General features: G+C 42.6%; 1 protein-coding gene across 1 annotated transcript in view; it reads right to left on the reverse strand.

The window, feature by feature from the left end:
* mbtps1 (membrane-bound transcription factor peptidase, site 1) overlaps window positions 1-16,762 on the reverse strand; it is a 37,130-nt gene extending 20,368 nt beyond the window's left edge. The window contains exons 1-3 of the mRNA XM_066685248.1: window positions 16,621-16,762; window positions 9,224-9,777; window positions 1,113-1,370 (exon numbers count right to left, since the gene is read on the reverse strand). Of these exons, the coding sequence (XP_066541345.1) occupies window positions 1,113-1,370; window positions 9,224-9,449 (484 nt within the window). The 5' untranslated portion in view covers window positions 9,450-9,777; window positions 16,621-16,762. The remainder of the gene's footprint in view (window positions 1-1,112; window positions 1,371-9,223; window positions 9,778-16,620) is intronic.
* Between the last annotated feature and the right edge of the window lie 3,067 nt (window positions 16,763-19,829).

Below are 19,829 nucleotides of genomic sequence, written 5' to 3' on the forward strand. Positions count from 1 at the left end.
AGACCAGCATGTTGGGAGTGAGACTACGAGACTTGAGGCTTGAAGAAATGATTCAACTGATCATAAAACTCAAACTTCACCACAATTTGATATGGTTTCTTTGGTATTATTTAAAGAAAGACTAGTAATTTTACTCTTAGCTCCAGCTACAGTTGCAGAGTAATTCATTTTCACAGCACTGTCCTAAAATCAAGGGGGAGTGGGGTGGTTTCCCGCTGCCTGACTCTCTGGCCTCCCACCAGAAAAGAGCGTAATTTTATAAAGTAGATGTTCTGAGTCGGATAAAAACCAAATGTTATCAGAACAAAAGCCTGGAGACTTGAGCAGGGCGCTCCCCAGTGGCTGGGTGGAACACACTGAACTCCACACAGTGGTGACTCCTCACTGCAACACTGTCATCTACACAAAGAGCATGACTAGTCCTGTTTCCGGGTGTTTAGTGCCAAGCTGTAAGAACAGAACGTTATTTAAAAGTGATTCTCATTCTCATATTACAGAGTTGTTGCTGAGAAACCCTGCTTCTCAACAGCATAATCCGGCTTTCCTCCTCTCTGCTAAAAATGGTGTAAAGTGTAGGTGTAAATACTAGGCTCTGGTTTATAGTCAGGCACTGACGGACGGATGGATAAACGCAGTTACAGCAGCTGCAGTCCGACATGTTAGTGTGACTTCAGCCTGGGTGTGGGGAGGAGTGCGGCAGGCAGAAACACAGCATTCTTTCACTGCTGACTCCTCTGGGGGCCATTTCCTCCCGTCCAAACCACACAAAAACAGCTAGTGTTCTGTCCGCCCCCTGCTGTTCTCCCCAAGGGTGGTACAGTGGATTCTGCTTCTCCTCAGTTCAAGTTCATAGCTGAGATACAGTTCAAGTGTAAACCGTGTGTGTGTGTGTTTTCTGTGCTGTGTTTTAGGCAATCATATCAACATACCTTAACATACATACATTAAACACCTTTATCACACAGTTTTGAACACAGTTCTGGATCTGATGAAACACTGATGTGACCCGTTTCAGGGCCTGTTCCTTTAAATGATAATGAACCATCGCTCACCCTGAACACAGAAGGGAGTAAAGACCGTCCAAAACTATTGACTCAAAAGGTGACACCCACCACTGAGAAGTTTGAGGGCGCGGAAGACCTTGCGCTGCGGTGTGACTCTCTTGATGTATGGATGGTCCTGTAGCGTGAGTAAACTCTTGCGAGCGTCCTGCCGGATCTGCACCACCTCAAAGTCACTGGGGTAATCACTGGCCGGATTCTCTCGCTGCACAATGCGCCAGTTCACTGCGTCCGTGTTCCGCAGGGCACTGCTGATGAAGTGACTGCGGGCTTTAGCCGTGAAGTAGCCATTGAACGCTACAATGTACTCTAGGGAGAGAGAGAGAGAGAGTAAAAGTGAGTTAGAAAAGTAGAGGTCTTTAAAATACAAAAGCATATGACTCCTAGCTATTGTTATTTAGTAGCTCCCAACTGTTCAACCTCAAATAAACAAACACTGTTCAATGCTGCCCTCTAATAGGAGCTGTAGTAGTATATTTATACTCAACTTAACTCAATTTAAATACACTAACAGAGACGTTTGAAACCCAAAGAAGTTCCCGTAACCAAGTGAACTCATGAACAAAAGCTTTAAACCTGCTCCAGGACTTAAACGTTGCCCCTGTGGGGTTGGTTCAAGAAGCCAAGACAGGAGAGTTAAAAATGTCAGCTCATCTTTCAATCTATTCTGACCTTCCCAAACAATTACAGCACAACAACAATGGAACCAGAGAGAGCCCAATTGTTGGTAAGTGACCTGGTATGCAGGGGTGGGTTTTGAGAAACACCCATGTTTTTCCACCAAGTAAATGCAAGATGTTACGCAATCTCTCTCCGTACAGGCCTTGGCAAAGGGACTTCCCTTCATGGTTCTTGTTTAAGACTCGAGAACAGAATATTCCCAGCAGCTTTTGTCTTTGGAAGTGTTCCTGTTTGCGATCTAAATTGGCAAGAAAATGGCATGAAACCAAGTGGAATTGTTGGATCATGGGGAGTGTCACTTTTGAACAAACCATATTTTGGCTAAAAGAACTACAATGCCATATAACAAGTCCGACAGCTCTGCACAGACTCTAGAATTTAACCCTTGAAAATAATACTAAGTCTGTGGTGTCCTTAATAACCAATTAACGAGCAGAAAGTAGTCTCCTGTTCTGTGCGGAGGTTTGAGGATTACACAAGAGTTTTTAAATCATTAAGATATTAATGATTAATGTGTAATGCTAACTAAATATAGCATGTTTAAAACTTCAGATATAACCCCAATCCTCGCCAAACTTTATCATCTGTGAACCAGTCTTACAGGACGAGCGAATCAGTGTTCAACTTCATGCAGTTTTTGGCTCAATAGAGAAAAGCACACTACAATGGAATGGGTAGGTACTGTTAGGATTCCAACACAGAAATTAAATACAAGCCCTCACAACCGTACAGCCCTGTAATGTCTTTCTTCAAGAGGAAGAAGTGTAAATTAATAAAACATTGTGGTTTGGCACAAAGGCCACATTCACAGACAAGTAATCAGGTCACTATAAATGTACCATGCTCTGGCCTTCCACGCATGGGAGGAGTTCACACAGACACGGATACAGGCATTCGCTCACTTATACAAACACACACACGATAAGGCTGTCCAAGAAAACATCAGCTGGGTTTTAGGACCTTGTACACACAAAGCCCAAGGCCAAAGAGCACTCTCACCATCTGAACTGCAGAAGAGGAGAAGCCAATGCCTGGGTCGGACCCAACACCCCCAGTAAACTAAACCAGAAAGTGAAGTTTTCAGCATTCATACTTTCATGGGTCTTGCCCACAGAGACAAAGGGCATCAGGGGAATGTTCCTGAATAAACACCACTTAGTTACTTCAATTATGCCATAAAATCTTCTAATCACTCCGATAAACCCAAGGCTAATTTGAATCTTATCATGTTGTGGTTTACAAAGAGTTCAATGTGTCTTACATAAAAACAACACAACATTTCACACAGGAAACAGCTTGGTTTGCAAAGGCTTGGTGATGTTTTAAAAGATTAACATTTCAATGAAACAAAATACACAGTACTTATAAAAGAAAATGTTAAAAGCAAAGCCATTTGCACCATTTCGCTTGGTCCTAAAGTGTCTGGTTAATAGTGAATTCAGGTTTATATTTGTGTGAAGATCCATGTAAAGATCTCCATGTCACGACACAGGCGTCTCTCACACACGTTTGTATAGGCACCTTATGTATTGTGAATGTGTGCACTAGGGACGGCCAAACGAGAAATAAACAAGAACGTATAAGCGAGCAGGAAACGAGAAATAAACAGAAGCAGGAGACTATACTCCACAAAATGAAGGGTCAAATAATGTAACGTTACACTGTCCCTGTGTCCAGAATGACTCACTAGTCATTATTCCCTACACTGCTCACTACAGAGCGCACTATTATAGGGGACTGGATTCACGGGGGTGTGTGGAGGCCCGATTTGGACTGGGCATGTGCTGACCTTCATGCATGTAGATTACAGAGGCAAAGAGACTGATTTCCAAATCAGAGAGGAGCTTTATCTTCAAGTGTCAGTAACTTTAAACACACAAACACGATTTAGTCTTTCCACACTGTCCTTTGTAGTTTTAAAAACAACTGGACCCCTGCAAAGTGTGTTTATTTATAGCTGATGTAGATATGTTATAGTTTTCTTCTGTTAAAACACAACATGCAGTTCAACCAAAAGGGATTTGTCTACTTACAATTACGCTTGATAAAATATTAATAATATAATATTAATCTAATAATATAATATTCTCCCTGTGTCTGCGTGGGTTTCCTCCGGGTGACTGTCTGTGAGGAGTGTGGTGTGTTCTCCCTGTGTCTTCATGGGTTTCCTCCGGGTGACTGTCTGTGAGGAGTGTGGTGTGTTCTCCCTGTGTCTGTGTGGGTTTCCTCCGGGTGACTGTCTGTGAGGAGTGTGGTGTGTTCTCCCTGTGTCTGCGTGGGTTTCCTCCGGGTGACTGTCTGTGAGGAGTGTGGTGTGTTCTCCCTGTGTCTACATGGGTTTCCTCCGGGTGACTGTCTGTGAGGAGTGTGGTGTGTTCTCCCTGTGTCTGCGTGGGTTTCCTCCGGGTGACTGTCTGTGAGGAGTGTGGCGTGTTCTCTCTGTGTCTGTGTGGGTTTCCTCCGGGTGACTGTCTGTGAGGAGTGTGGTGTGTTCTCCCTGTGTCTACATGGGTTTCCTCCGGGTGACTGTCTGTGAGGAGTGTGGTGTGTTCTCCCTGTGTCTGCGTGGGTTTCCTCCGGGTGACTGTCTGTGAGGAGTGTGGTGTGTTCTCCCTGTGTCTGCGTGGGTTTCCTCCGGGTGACTGTCTGTGAGGAGTGTGGCGTGTTCTCCCTGTGTTTGCATGGGTTTCCTCCGAGTGACTGTCTGTGAGGAGTGTGGTGTTCTCTCTGTGTTTGCGTGGGTTTCCGCCAGGTGAATGTCTGTGAGTAGTGTGGCGTGTTCTCCCTGTGTCTGCGTGGGTTTCCTCCGGGTGACTGTCTGTGAGGAGTGTGGTGTGTTCTCTCTGTCTGCGCGTGGGTTTCCTCCGGGTGACTGTCTGTGAGGAGTGTGGTGTGTTCTCCCTGTGTCTGCGTGGGTTTCCTCCAGGTGCTCCGGTTTCCTCCCACGGTCCAAAAACATACATTGGTAGGTGGATGTAGGTGTGAGTGTGTGTCGCCCTGTGAAGGACTGGGGCCCCCTCCAGGGTGTGTTCCTGCCTTGCACCCAATGATTCCAGGTAGGTTCTGGACCCACCGCGACCCTGAACTAGATAAGGGTTACAGATAATGAATGAATGAATCAGCACTATCAGCAAAGTGTAACAGTTTCGGACACGACTACCAAGTATAGTGTGTAGGGCACGGTTTTGGACACAGCCTTAAATCTGCACTGACAACAGATGCTTATGCTGCTCCGTTTGAGAACTGTTTGTGTAATATGACCATGGCTGCTGGACAGTCAATCAGGGTTAACTTGACGCACAGCTCCATAGAGCTGCATTCTGTAGGTGTATGTTAACAGTGCATCTGCTAGCTTACACATGCTACGCATTACCCACAATTCCCTTTACCTGAATTTCTGTGAAAGTATTTAAAAGGCTCGATGCCAATAACTCATCCATTAATGACAGAACAATATTAAAATTTCCTTTGTCTTGCTGATAACAAAAGACACACTCCTGCTAGTCCCTTTAAGAAGGCATGCCCAGTGTTTTCTTATCTTACGTTAATTGATACACATTAATAACCTAGGCTTGCCCTTCTCTGCCTCCAGAGTCCCACTCCTACAGTGTTTCATTCCTGTTTTAATGTTGTGATTCACTTCTGATGTACTCCTGATTCAGCTAATTACTGTCTTCATTAACAAAACACAACACGACCGCAATGTGGTGAAGGACTCAAAAAAGATCGTCTTCAAAGTTGGACATCTCTGCCTTAAAGTGTGGTATTAGTGGCTGTCTGACCACAAAATGATTTCCTCTAACTCACACACACACACACACACTCACACTTCTACTTTTGTTTTCAAAACAAGCTTGGACCTTTGATGCCTGTAATCTCTCCCATTCCAGTACTTATCAGAGAGAGAAAGAACAGAGAGTTCAGGTCAGATTCTGTGAATGTAGCCAATCTACAGCATATAAAATGTGAGACAGAGATTCTGTGGCAAAGTGCACGAGTTACTAAGTTAGCTCTTCTAAATATCAGATCTCTCACAAACAAATCACACTTAATTAACGATTTTATTACAGCACATGGGCTTGATTTTATACTTTTAACTGAGACTTGGCTAAATGAATGTAGTGCTGCAACTGTTTTATTGGAGTCGGCTCCTCCAGATTTTCATTTTTTAAATGCATCTCGTGCCAGCAGAAAAGGTGGAGGTCTAGCTGCTTTGTTCCATGGTTCTTTTCAGTGCAAGCAGTTATCATTTGGTGACTTCACAACATTTGAGAATCTCTGTGTAGTTCTGAAAGGGACACCACAGATATTACTAGTAACTGTCTACAGGCCTCCGAAGTACAGTGCTAATTTTATTGATGAATTTACAGAGATGCTGTCCTTTATTTCTACAGACTTTGACCATTTTGTTATTGCTGGTGACTTTAACATACATATCGACAATCCCAAGGACTGTTTTGCCAAGGAACTACTTGCCATATTGGACTCTTTTGGCCTTTCACAGCATGTTACAGGGAGTACTCATTGTCATGGTCACACGCTGGATATTGTTATCTCAAAGAGTCTCAACATATCAGAGACTGTGAAGGACGTTGCACTGTCAGATCACTACTGTGTGTTCTTTGATATGTGGGCCTCACCAGTCATCAGAGATAGAAGAGTTTGTGTCAAGAAAAGGATTATAAAGGACTGCACAGCTACACTTTTCATGAGTAAAATGTGCACTACACCATGTGAACGATCCAACTCTGTTGATGATCTCCTGAATAGTTTTAATACAAAAATTGTCAGTGTAATGGATGAGATTGCGCCAGTTAAAATGAAGGCCATGTCTTGCAAACAGAAAGCACCATGGAGAAATGCTTCTGTTGTTCAAATCCAAAAGAGGGAGTGTCGCAAGGCAGAACGCAGATGGCGTAAAACAAGTCTTCATATTCACAAAGAAATCTACAAAGATAGGCTACGTCAATACAACGCGACAATATGCAAAACACGACAATCCTATTTCTCTAGCATCATCAACAATAACACTAACAACAGCAAAATCCTCTTCACCGTGGTCGACAGACTTACTAACTCACCCACACCGATGGCCCCTGAATTAGTATCAACTGAGAGATGTAATGAGTTTGCATTCTTTTTCAACACTAAAATCCAGAATATCAGACAAGCGATTAGTACATCTATATCCAACAATGAGTCTGTACCCTCTCCATCACCTCATAAAAACTCCTTAGTTAAAATGTCAGAGTTCAGTACTGTTGATAGTAATATTTTAATTGACACAGTTAATCATCTCAAATCATCCACTTGCAGTCTTGACACACTACCAACCAATTTTTTAAAGAGTGTGTTTCACACTATAGCACTAGACATACTCCACATTGTAAACACCTCACTCATGTCGGGGGTTTTTCCGAGCTCACTAAAAACTGCAGTTGTAAAGCCTCTTCTAAAAAAGAACAATTTAGAATCTTCTCAGATAAGTAACTACAGGCCAATTTCTAATTTACCGTTCATTGGCAAAATCATTGAGAAAATAGTTTTCAGGCAAATCACTAGTTTCTTGTCCATTAACAGTAGCCTAGACAAATTCCAGTCTGGGTTCCGGTCTAATCACAGCACTGAGACTGCTTTAATCAAGGTAATTAATGACATCCGCTTAAATACAGAGGCTGGAAAGGTATCTCTTCTATTACTTCTTGACCTTAGTGCTGCCTTTGATACCATTGACCATAAGATTCTTATAGATAGACTCGCAAACTGGGTTGGACTCTCAGGAACAGTCCTGAAGTGGTTCATTTCTTACCTGGAAGGCAGGAACTACTTTGTAGAAATAGAAAATAATATTTCAGAGAACATGCCAGTAACCTGTGGTGTCCCCCAGGGCTCTATTCTTGGTCCACTTTTATTTAATTTATATATGCTTCCTCTTGGCCAGATTCTACAGGACTATGGGCTGTCCTATCACAGCTATGCAGATGATACTCAGATTTACATGGCCCTGTCCCCAAACGACTCTGGCCCAGTTGACTTATTAAGCAAGTGCCTTGAACACATCACAAACTGGATGGGACACAATTTTCTGCAGCTGAATAAAGATAAAACTGAGATTATACTATTTGGGAATAGCACTGAGAGACAAAGATTGGCTACGTATCTGGACTCGAGAGCCCTCAAATCTAAAGAACTGGCTCGCAACCTTGGTGTATTAATGGACTCAGATCTCAGTTTTAGTAGTCATATTAAAGCGGTTACTAGATCAGCATTTTACCATCTTAAGAACATCAGTAAGATTAGAGATTTTCTGACTAATCCAGACCTGGAGAAACTTATCCATGCTTTTATTTCTAGCAGGATTGATTACTGTAATGGTCTCTTAGCTGGACTTCCAAAAAAGACCATTAAACATCTTCAGCTGATTCAAAATGCAGCTGCCAGAGTTCTCACTCGGAGCAAGAGAAGAGATCATATCACCCCCATCCTCAAATCCTTACACTGGATACCAGTCTGTTACAGAATAGACTTTAAGGTGTTATTACTGGTTTATAAATGTCTCAATGGGGTAGGACCAGTGTATTTATCAGATCTGCTACAGAGATATGAGCCGAGCAGAGATCTCAGATCTTTAGGAACTAGTCAGTTAGTCCTGCCTCGGGTCAAAACTAAACATGGAGAGGCAGCGTTTAGCTACTATGCCACTTTTAAATGGAACCAGCTGTCTGAGAATATTAGAAGTGCCCCAACGTTAGACACATTTAAATCAAGACTTAAAACACTCCTGTTTGAGCAGGCTTACAGCTCAGTTTAAAATATTCTGCACTTTTCTGTAACGGCATTTTATTTCTTTTATTTCTTTTCATTTATTGTCATTTTAAATTGTTTTAATCATTTTAATCATTTTACTCTTTTTATGTAATTGTCTTATTGGAATTTATGATTTTACTCTGGCTTTTAATGTAATTTCTTTTTCTGTAAAGCACTTTGAATTGCTTCTGTATGAAAGGTGCTCTATAAATAAACTTGCCTTGCCTTGCCTTGCCTTGCCTTACTGTGCTTCAAAGTACAAAACACAACGGGTAAAGTGTCTAAATGTACTGTAGCAAAACTTATTTTTTAATAAATGAATGTGTTTTCTCTAAGCAATGCACCGGCCGAGTGCTCACCAGCAGATACAAGTAGAAAAGGGCCAATGGTTAAAGTGTGAAGTCATTTCCCCCATTCTTGGACAATGAAAGCATCCAAACTGAGCCTGTCCTATCAAAAAGACGGCGGGCACATGTTCCAAACTTGACCATAACGTCTGGTTATTTATTTTGCTCAGCTCATTCAGCCCTTCTGGTCTGGTCAGTTTACTCTGGTCACCTGGCCACACTCATCTGGTCTCACAGTAAAATGTGTAAACAGAGGCTCAGAAAACTACATCTAGGAACAACTCAGACATCAACCACATGTAAACACAAGGTGTAAAAGACACTCACCATGTTCCACTGCTTTGGAGGAGAAGTCCACCTTCAGGGTGAGCTGTGAGCAGTTGGAGCTCAAGAATCCAGCAGTGGCAGAGGAGGAAGATGAAGAGGGTGAACTGGAAGTCCCTTGCTCTTCCTCAGTCCCTGCCAGGGGTAAGTGCCCCACCAGCAGAGCCACAAGCAGGAAGAAGCAGACAGGGGCCATGGTGCCTGCAGTCTGGTTCAGTACATATCCCATCCAAAGGAGGACTAAAAGAGTTTGTGCCTCTTAAATAACGGCATGGATGTGGCTAAAAATGAGCAAAGGGAACGAAGTGGTCCTGAAAGGTTTGGGACAGGCTAGATCTGGGATCCTAGAAAGCCTGAGTAACGCATGGCTTACATTTTCATTTCTTTCTGCGTTTTCTCTCCATCTTTGGTTTCCAGGCGAGGTGGTCAGTGAAGCGGCGCAGAGAGAAAGGTGGAAGCCATTGTTTCACATAGAGAGAGAGAGAGAGAGCACTAAAGCAGGGGAGAAGAAAAGTTCATCTAATGGTCAGCACCAGCACGACAGGAGTCTTCTTTTCCTGTAGAATCCAGAACAGAAAACATCAACTACACAAAACATGAATTACTGAACTTACTTGTTGATGACCTTATTAAAAAACACCCTTCATAAATGATCACATTTTAATTATTATATTCAACTGAAACAAACGGTATCAGTTCTGAGGGGTAAAGACAGTCGATCATAAAAACTCTAATTAGTGCTGGGGGATATGACCATGAATCAGTAATGAGATTAATAACATTTTACTTCAATTACAATTAATTAATGATTATGATGTTTTTGTTTCTTGCCTCAGTTCACTGACAAGGTCTGAACAGAAATGTGATCAAGTTTTAAAGCTGGGATATTTAACACTAATGATGCTGGGGGCTTGTCAGTGTCTTTGAATCATGCACTGTTCATTTTTGGTGTGAGATTGTGCTTCGTGTGTTAACTCTGAAACAGTTTTATTTGTAATTTTTTTTTTTTTACATTTGACTTCTCTATGCTCAGTGTTGTCTTCACTAAAGTCAAAACACGTCCAAAAGACAGACACAGTCATTTTCTTTGGTGTAGTTTTAAAAAGACAGTACATGAACACACAGAGGGGGACATCAACGGAGTTAACCAAAAAGATGAGCAGAATTAAAAGTAAATGTACATAATCGATACAGGCCAATCAATAACTGTCCAGCCGTAACTCAAATCTAATCACCAACATGTAATTCCCTTCATTAACCTTGTGATAAAACCCACCCCAATCATAGCTCAAGGTACTGGCCGACGACGCGCACTTCTTTTAGGACGCGTACGACCAATAACGTGTGCTTCTTTTAGGACGCGTACGACCAATAACGCGTGCTTTTTTTAGGACGCATCCGGCCAACGACGCGCGCTTCTTTTAAGACGCGTATGGCTGACAACGCACACTTCTTTTAGGACGCGTACGACCAATAACGTGTGCTTCTTTTAGGACGCGTACGACCAATACCGTGTGCTTCTTTTAGGACGCGTACGACCAATAACGTGTGCTTCTTTTAGGACGCGTACGACCAATACCGTGTGCTTCTTTTAGGACGCGTACGACCAATAACGCGTGCTTTTTTTAGGACGCATCCGGCCAACGACGCGCGCTTCTTTTAAGACGCGTATGGCTGACAACGCACACTTCTTTTAGGACGCGTACGACCAATAACGTGTGCTTCTTTTAGGACGCGTACGACCAATACCGTGTGCTTCTTTTAGGACGCGTACGACCAATAACGCGTGCTTTTTTTAGGACGCATCCGGCCAACGACGCGCGCTTCTTTTAAGACGCGTACGGCTGACAACGCACACTTCTTTTAGGACGCGTACGACCAATAACGTGTGCTTCTTTTAGGACGCGTACGACCAATACCGTGTGCTTCTTTTAGGACGCGTACGACCAATAACGCGTGCTTTTTTTAGGACGCATCCGGCCAACGACGCGCGCTTCTTTTAAGACGCGTACGGCTGACAACGCGCACTTCTTTTAGGACGCGTACGACCAATAACGTGTGCTTCTTTTAGGACGCGTACGACCAATACCGTGTGCTTCTTTTAGGACGCGTACGACCAATAACGCGTGCTTTTTTTAGGACGCATCCGGCCAACGACGCGCGCTTCTTTTAAGACGCGTATGGCTGACAACGCACACTTCTTTTAGGACGCGTACGACCAATAACGTGTGCTTCTTTTAGGACGCGTACGACCAATACCGTGTGCTTCTTTTAGGACGCGTACGACCAATAACGCGTGCTTTTTTTAGGACGCATCCGGCCAACGACGCGCGCTTCTTTTAAGACGCGTACGGCTGACAACGCACACTTCTTTTAGGACGCGTACGACCAATAACGTGTGCTTCTTTTAGGACGCGTACGACCAATACCGTGTGCTTCTTTTAGGACGCGTACGACCAATAACGCGTGCTTTTTTTAGGACGCATCCGGCCAACGACGCGCGCTTCTTTTAAGACGCGTACGGCTGACAACGCACACTTCTTTTAGGACGCGTACGACCAATAACGTGTGCTTCTTTTAGGACGCGTACGACCAATAACGCGTGCTTTTTTTAGGACGCGTACGACTAATAACGTGCGCTTCTTTTAGGACGCGTACGACCAATAACGCGCATTTATTTAGGACGCGTACGACCAATAACGTGTGCTTCTTTTAGGACGTGTATGACCAATAATAAATACATGCTTGTTGCTTTATTTAAGTGCAAACTATCATGGCAGACTTTTGAATTTATTAAATGTGCAAGCACTGGTTAAAATCACCATTCTGCAAAAAAATGTGCTGTGTTTTTGTAGGAGAGCAGTTTTGATATTTTACCAATGCCCTCATTTACCAGCAAATGCATAACACACACAATACTACACAAAAGCACAAGGGTGAACTTTGGCTGTTTTGCACCTTCAATACATGGCACGGTTAACTATGGCTTTACTTTAGAACTGAATTTAATTTAAAAGCTTCCACCGGACACATCCCTGAAGACTACTGCTTCTGATCCAACACAAAATACCATACTCAGGAACTCTAAGTAAGGTCTGAGGGGGGCTGATTTCCTCACTGACCCCAGGCTGTTCATGTGCAACTTAATAAAAAGCTGGACATGATCCAGACAGAACCAGCCCATGCTGTTATGTAAGATTGCTTTGCCTGCCTCACTAATTAAAAGGGCAGCCCAAAATGTGCACAGCAGATGGACCTTCAATCCATATCTATGTTTGAACTGCTTGATCTCAATGGTACCAGCCCTGTCCACAAACACTGGCAGTCTGATGGATGAATCTGGGTTTGTGGATGCTACTCCCCCGACTGGAACCCATAACTCCAAAACACCAACCTCTGAAGACGGGATAGCGGTGTGGGGCCACAAGATGATGTTAAAAACTCATGTGGCCTGCTTAGAGCCCAGAGCTCAATGCATTTGTACACCTTTGGGTCACACTGAAACTTAAACTAGGAGCCAGGTCCTCCTGCTCAGTATCAGTGCCTGACCTCAGTAATGCTTAGTAAAGGGGGCAGCCGTGGTCTTGAGGTTTGAGAAGTGAGCTTGAGGCCGGAGGGTCGCTGGGTTCAATTCCAGGTACCGGTAAATAAAAATGTATTCACGGCTGAAGTGCACTTGAGCAAGGCACCCAACCCCCAAACAGCCCCCCAAGCACCGAGCTGGTCACCACCCCCTGCTCCAGTTGTGTGTGTGTTCACTGCCCGTACTGTGTGTAATAAATTGCTCACTAGTTGCCCACAGATGAGTCAAATGCAGAGAAGGAATTTCCCTAAGGGGATCAATTAAAGGTGTTTCTTCTTCTTCTTCTTCTCTTTTGACTGAAAAGGCAATTTCCCAATAAAAACACAACTACCCTGAAGAAAAAGCCTCACCCCTCCAGTTGCCATTCGCCTGCAGCTCAAAAGCCCTCCCCCCACAACTTTTACAGAAAGATTTTTTTGGTACGAAAACCTTGAGTCAGAGATTGCCTTTGGAACACTGCTTCTAGCGTATAATCGACACCATGAAGACGCTAACAAGGCTTATCACTGGCCTGGCTGTGTCTGAAATAGAAGGTAGTGACCTTGCAGGCATGCTGTCCATACTCTCTCAAGATTCAGTACCTGAGACACACTTAGAAGGCAGCAATACTTCACAACGCTTCCATGGTACCAATAATCTAACGTTCACTGGCCAAAACAATTACAGCCTTTGGGCGATAACCAATTGTGGTCATTTTTGTCAGAAATAGGAAAATACTCCTAGAACACTAGGTAAAATTTGGTATTTTTGCTTCTGGGTTCCCCTACAGTTGCAGAATTCACTCTACAGGACTGTCCTGAAATCAATGGAGGGGGTTTCCTACCCTCCTTAAAAAGTTACACAGTGCAGTTACTGTAGTGCTAAGCCTGGAGCAGCAATGTTAGAGGCTCTGTTCGCCCTGTTACAGCCCAGTGGAGCATCGCAATGATTCTGAAGCTGTAATTTTAAGGTCAAAATACTACCTAGTGTTAATTTAAAATGTGAACTGCCTGCACCAGGCATGCTGGCACTTAAACCACCTATCAATCAATATTTAAAAATAAATGATAAACTTAAGGCCATTCATTATACACCTACATCTACACCAGCGATGGGCAAACTACGGGGCATTAGGCTGTTTTATACGGCCCTCTGAGTATTTACAAAATTGTACTAAAACCGCATTCATTTCACCTATTTCCTGCAATACCCTGCATTCATGCTCCAAACACTACTGGCCTCTGCTAAAGCCGAGTCTATGAGGTCTACAGATATTCATTTGTCACATTTGCCATTAAGTTACTACGCCTCTGGAGTCACCGATCACACCAGTGTGATCTCACCCCTCGGCTGGTTTAAGACGTCACACAGACCATTAAAGGCTAAGCAGCAGCTCTATGAAAGTGTCAAACAAATAAATACAGTGGAGTTTGAGTTCCTAACTGGTGTTTATTGATCGTCAGAAAACATGGTAACCATCTGTGTACCTCTAAATTTGAGTTTAGCTTATTGCTAGGCTATTGTCATGAATAATGTTGGTTATTTAGCTAGATACTGTCATAACAGTCAGTCATAACGGTGTTTTACCGCGGCGTTGTTCGGCTGTTGTCCACCAGTGACGTCACGGTCGCGTTCGAGAATTTCCGTAGCGAGCTCGGGTTTTTCCGTCAATTTAATAAGATTGTCAGTTTTAAAGCAAATTAAGCTGCTATTTTCATTTTAATTCATACTTATATCTGTCAGTAACTAAAATAGTGTGGAATATTCATGGAGGACCATTAAGTGGTGCTTAGCCTTTGACTTTTGTTGAAAGTGCTGCTTTAAACGCTGTATTGGTTTTGTTAAGACTGAGACACACCAACAGAAACAAAGATAAAAATAAAATACACTACAAAATCACATTCCCCCATAAACAGTCACATAATTAAATGAGTCTGGCATTTCATTTATATTCAAAATTAAGATAAATATTAAATATTTATTAAGGTTGGTAGGCAACCTTTACTTCTTAGGTTTCATATGTACATTATGTATTTATCAGTACCCCCCCCCCCCCCCCCAAACCCTCGGCTCTCGGCCCGTCTGTCAAGTTTTACAACTGAAAATATGCCCATTCCTGATCTACATGATGAGGAACATCAGCAGACATTTTCTACAAACATCTGATTGCACACTTTCTTCTCTCAGAATACCGCACTGACAGACACAGCCTCGGTTTTCCCTGGAGGGCATCTTTAATTTGGTTTTAATCTATGTCAGCAGAGAACCTCTGCAGTTTTCACACATTAACCGGTCTGTCCAGGACATTATTACATTAAATAACTAATATTTAACTAGCTGTACTCTCACTTCTTTGTTGGGGTCTCAGCTGACGTTCAGAGCCCAGTTGTCGTGTTGCTTTATTCTAAAACTCTTCACACATCAGGTAAGGCCTGTCCCTGTTGTGACAGAAGTCAGGGAAACAAACTTAATGTTTTAGGTAACTGAATAAGGCAGTATATTAATTTTAATGTCACACTGCTTAACCTCTTCTAGGCTTTCCACACAGAAGAAAAGTAAGTTAGCAAGCAAGCTGCAACCATGGGTACAAGCTAACACTAGTCTGTTCAATATTACCACCCCCCACCAACAACATAAACACAATGAAGCTGGTGAAGTGCTAGGTTCAATATTTTGGCGTTCAGCTTATAACAAGTCTACAGGTAAGCTTCACGAGTTTGAATAAATATAAGATAAAGAACTGAAGCTAAAGCGGCTAGCTCACTCAGGTAGCTAACACGGGCTGCGTCTCAAACGGATCCCTGCTCCCTACTAAGTGTACAGTGTAACGGATGACATTTCGGCTTATTGTCCTACACTTGAAAAGTGCACTATGAATCCTGTATCTAAGTGTGAAAACATTGTGTTCTGTGAATGTGAATTCACATTTTCCACACTTTCAAAAAAAAACAAAAACAGGACTAATATATTTTTAAATAAAATGTGTACACAATGTAGAAACCCAACAGAATTCAATCAGGCCAACGGTTTGTGCTGGTCATCCTCTAGTCCTTCGTCTTTAGTCACAGGACACCGTTGGCTGGATATTATGGATCAGTGGTCTAATCAGAGTCACACTGAGGTCCAGCACCACTGCTGTGTCTGATCCACCCACTCCAACACACCACCACGGCAGTGTCACTGCAGCTCTGATCACGGTCCACCACCCACAACATACCTGCTCTGAAATAGGGGGTAATCGATTATCCAGAGCTACAGGTTTACAGTCTGTATTCGCAGAATTATAAAGTATAGTTAATAAAATGGCCAACAAATCTAGAAACAATGAGATAATTTCAATGTTTGTTAATATTAAGCTTTGTTCTTGACAAAAGGAGAGTGCCAGGAGAAAGAGCAAACAAGGGATGTCACTCTAAATAAAGATAAAGACAGGTATGTTGTGTATGTTTAGTAATAATTATACTAACAACTGTACTGAACATGAGGGTAATGTGGCCATGTTCCCTATAAGTCCTAGGTAGGGCACTACATAGGGAGTAGGGAGGTACAGCTGTGATTTGAGCCTCAGCCCCAAACTGCTTCACCACAACAACAAACCCCAGACAGCGTTGAACTGCCAGCTGATTTACATAGCTACAGAACTGCGAATTCCGGCAGTATGGTTTCAGGTTATTGGCGTTGGTAAATAAACGCGTAAGTGAATAATTAAAGCGTGCAGTTAAATAAAGCCAGCCGAGAGACAGAGTATGTTTGAAGCGATGGTACAACTCGAAGCTAACAGCGCGTCCGAACACCGTGTGCTGAGCTCAGGTCTGAACACAGAAGCGATTATACTCACCCTCACAACAGTAAAATAATAAACTCCTCGGGCTCCGGTCACTTCCAGCTCCTACTCTCCCTCCGCTCGCTGACACGGTCTCTCTGCGGGGACTTAGCGCTGTGTGCTATGCTAAACTCTCTTAGCGTGCTCTCTTCGCTACTGTAACTTGAGAATAGCAGAAAGTAACCAATCAGCGGTCGATAAGCAGTTAGCGACACCGCCTCCAGCCAATGAGATTTGAGAACATCGAGGGGGCGTGACTAAAGGCTTCTCACAAAGAGATGTGAGGTACACTACTGTGTCCCAATTTGAAGCAGGAGGGGGATTCCACAGAAAAAGGATTTATGGGGTCTAGCCAGATAACATAAGCTCAAAGTCAAGCTTGTTCAACTAAAAAAAGATGTGAGGGCCAGTCCACAACGTTAGGCTCAAGTTATCTGTGTAAATACACTGGAATATTACAATGCCAAGCCAGACCCACATTTCCTATTGTAATTTTACACCACAGAGACTTGGAGGTGTTCCACAAAGGATTTGAGTTAGGTAGATAACGTCATCCCAGAGCTGAGCACCCCTATTCGACACATTAGACTTGTGGCTTATCTGCCTAAGAAATTGTGGAATACCTCTCTTTTTTTAGCCAGCCAGGGTTGAGGATTGTCCACTAGGAAATGTGTCCATCAGCTCCTTTCCTATTGGATAAGCTTTGATCTTAGTTATCAACTTAAACTGAAGTCCTGCTGAATGCCCCACTGTTCTCTCCTGGTGATCATTTGATTCTTGAACGCAAGGTGGCGCCAAAAACCAGTACCTAAACAAGTCAGTCTCGAGGACTTCTACATTATTATGAGATAAGGCATTTAAATCGTTATTATATGTTACTAAGCCATTACTATGAAATAGTACTACTGGTCTCTAATGGTCTCTACTGTTAACTAATGTTCTCTAATGGACTCCACTGATCTGTTTGACTCTAATTGTCTCTGCTTGACTCTACTGGTCTCTACTGTTACCTAATGTTCTCTAATGGACCCCACGGATCTCTGCTTGACTCTACTGGTCTCTATTGGTCTTTATTGGTCTCTACTAGTCTCTAATGGTACCTAATGTTCTCTAATAGACTTTAATATTCATTGTCTGTAACCACTTATCCAGTCACGGTGGAACTGGAGCCTCCCCGGAAACACTGGGTGCAGGGCAGGAACACACTCAGGACAGGACACTAGTCCATCACTGGAAACCCATGCAGACACAGGGAAAATATGTCATACTCCTCCGTCCAGACAGTCACCGGGAGCTGGGCTCAAACCCACCTCAGGACCCTGAAGCTGTGTGACAGCGGCACTAAACAAAACATCTTTTTAATCAATCACGTGAATTAAACGCAGACGACTGAAAACAGACTGATGAAAATATTAAACCATTATTTTCTTTTCAATTGTTTAATTGAAACATAATTAAAAAACAGATTCACTATTCTGAAAAAAAAGTTAACATGAGCTATTATTATCCTTCATCAAAACAAAGATGGACACACACACACACGACAGAAACACACATTTCCTTCAAGAGAGACAGTGCTGGAATGGCTTCATCAAATGGAAACAGTTTCAGTTTCGTTCGACTGAGTTACACAAGTGCTCCGACTGCAACGGCTGGTGATTCCTTTGATGTTTCCTTTGCACGTTTTTTTTGGCAGATTTCCTCCACCGACAAGCGGCGTGAGATTCCTTTTATATTCCTCTTATTAATAAACCCACTACTGACTATTAACAGAGTTTTAACAAAATCTTTTCCTTCAAAGAAAGTAACTAAACTGAGTGCTTCTCCCCAAAGCGTCACTAAACTGAGAGAGACACACTTGTGTGGAAAGCTCTCTAAACAGAGGCTCGCTGCCTAACGACGCTTTCGGGAAAAAGGCGGTCTTATTACAGAAGAGACAGAAAAACATAAAACAGTGGTCTTCCCAATAAACACAGAAATATCCAATCAGAAAACACTTCAGCAAACAAGGCTTTTTACACGGTAATGATGGGGCAGTGTTACACCATCCTCCAACGGCTGATTACTCACATGCTCTAGTCGTGTTGACTTTGAGAACAAAGGATAAAAGACGTCTGGAAATTCACAGAATAATTTACTGTGGGGCTTTGTTAATAAAAGTAACCCTGGGACAGTCACAACATTCCTTCAAGGTAACTTCAAGATAAGAATTCAAGGTGCATTAGAGAGTTTCACTAGTGCGCCTGTCTGTAATTGTAGTGCACCTAACTAGCCACCAGAGGTCAGCATCCGCAATTCTGATCAATGCAGTAGTGCAGGGGTTTCATATATTAATCTTAGAGGTCTAGGTACACAGCTGAAAGTTCAGACAGGTTAAATACCCGAGACATATCAAGGGGTATTTTACTGTCCACTTTTTCTTGGTACAGAGCAGTTTTGAAGACGGCAGGTACGTTTGTGGGTGTGATGTTAGCTTGGATTTGACCCATTTTCTGTGCAGATTTTTAACAAGTAAAAGCTGATAAAGTCGCTGCTGCTGAGTTGATGTTGGGGTCATGGTTTTATTGTGTGTACAAATGAGATGTAAAGCATTTTTGTGTAAAATATAATTGTAATTAAAACTGAAAACATTCTCCTGTTCTTTTGACATTTTTAGGATAAATGTTACGTAGTATTCATTTCATTAAAATAAATACGCCACATTCACAATCGCTAAAATCTCTAACCCAAAACTCTCACATACTTTTGGAAATAATATTATCCCCAGGAACAGAACAAATCTATGCACATGCTTCTGCAGCACTTTCTCCTGATGGAACTCGTAACGTACGCAGTGACCCATAAATACTTCTCACTTGCTGTTTTCAACAACGTAATTAATAGGTTATTTTTGGTTGAATAAAAATCAATGATGTAACCGTGGGAGAATGATTTATGAATTATAATTAAACATTACACAAAATCGCTTTTAAACATTTGTACACCTCATAAAAGCTGTGTCTGGAGCAGTCCCCATTAAGAGAAAGGAGGGCATGCAAAATTTAGATTTGTAAGGAAGGTTGTATCCCTCACATTAAGGTTCCAACCCAGACCGCATTCTGAGGACCACTGCACTAGTGCATGAGTCAAGATTTAATACAAGCAACCTCCAGTGGCCAAGCAGGTGGACCACAACATCACAAGCAGTGCTTCTCATTCATTCATTTATATATATATGGTACTGA

This window comes from Hoplias malabaricus, chromosome 11 (genome assembly GCF_029633855.1).
Source record: "Hoplias malabaricus isolate fHopMal1 chromosome 11, fHopMal1.hap1, whole genome shotgun sequence".
Lineage (NCBI taxonomy): Eukaryota > Metazoa > Chordata > Actinopteri > Characiformes > Erythrinidae > Hoplias > Hoplias malabaricus.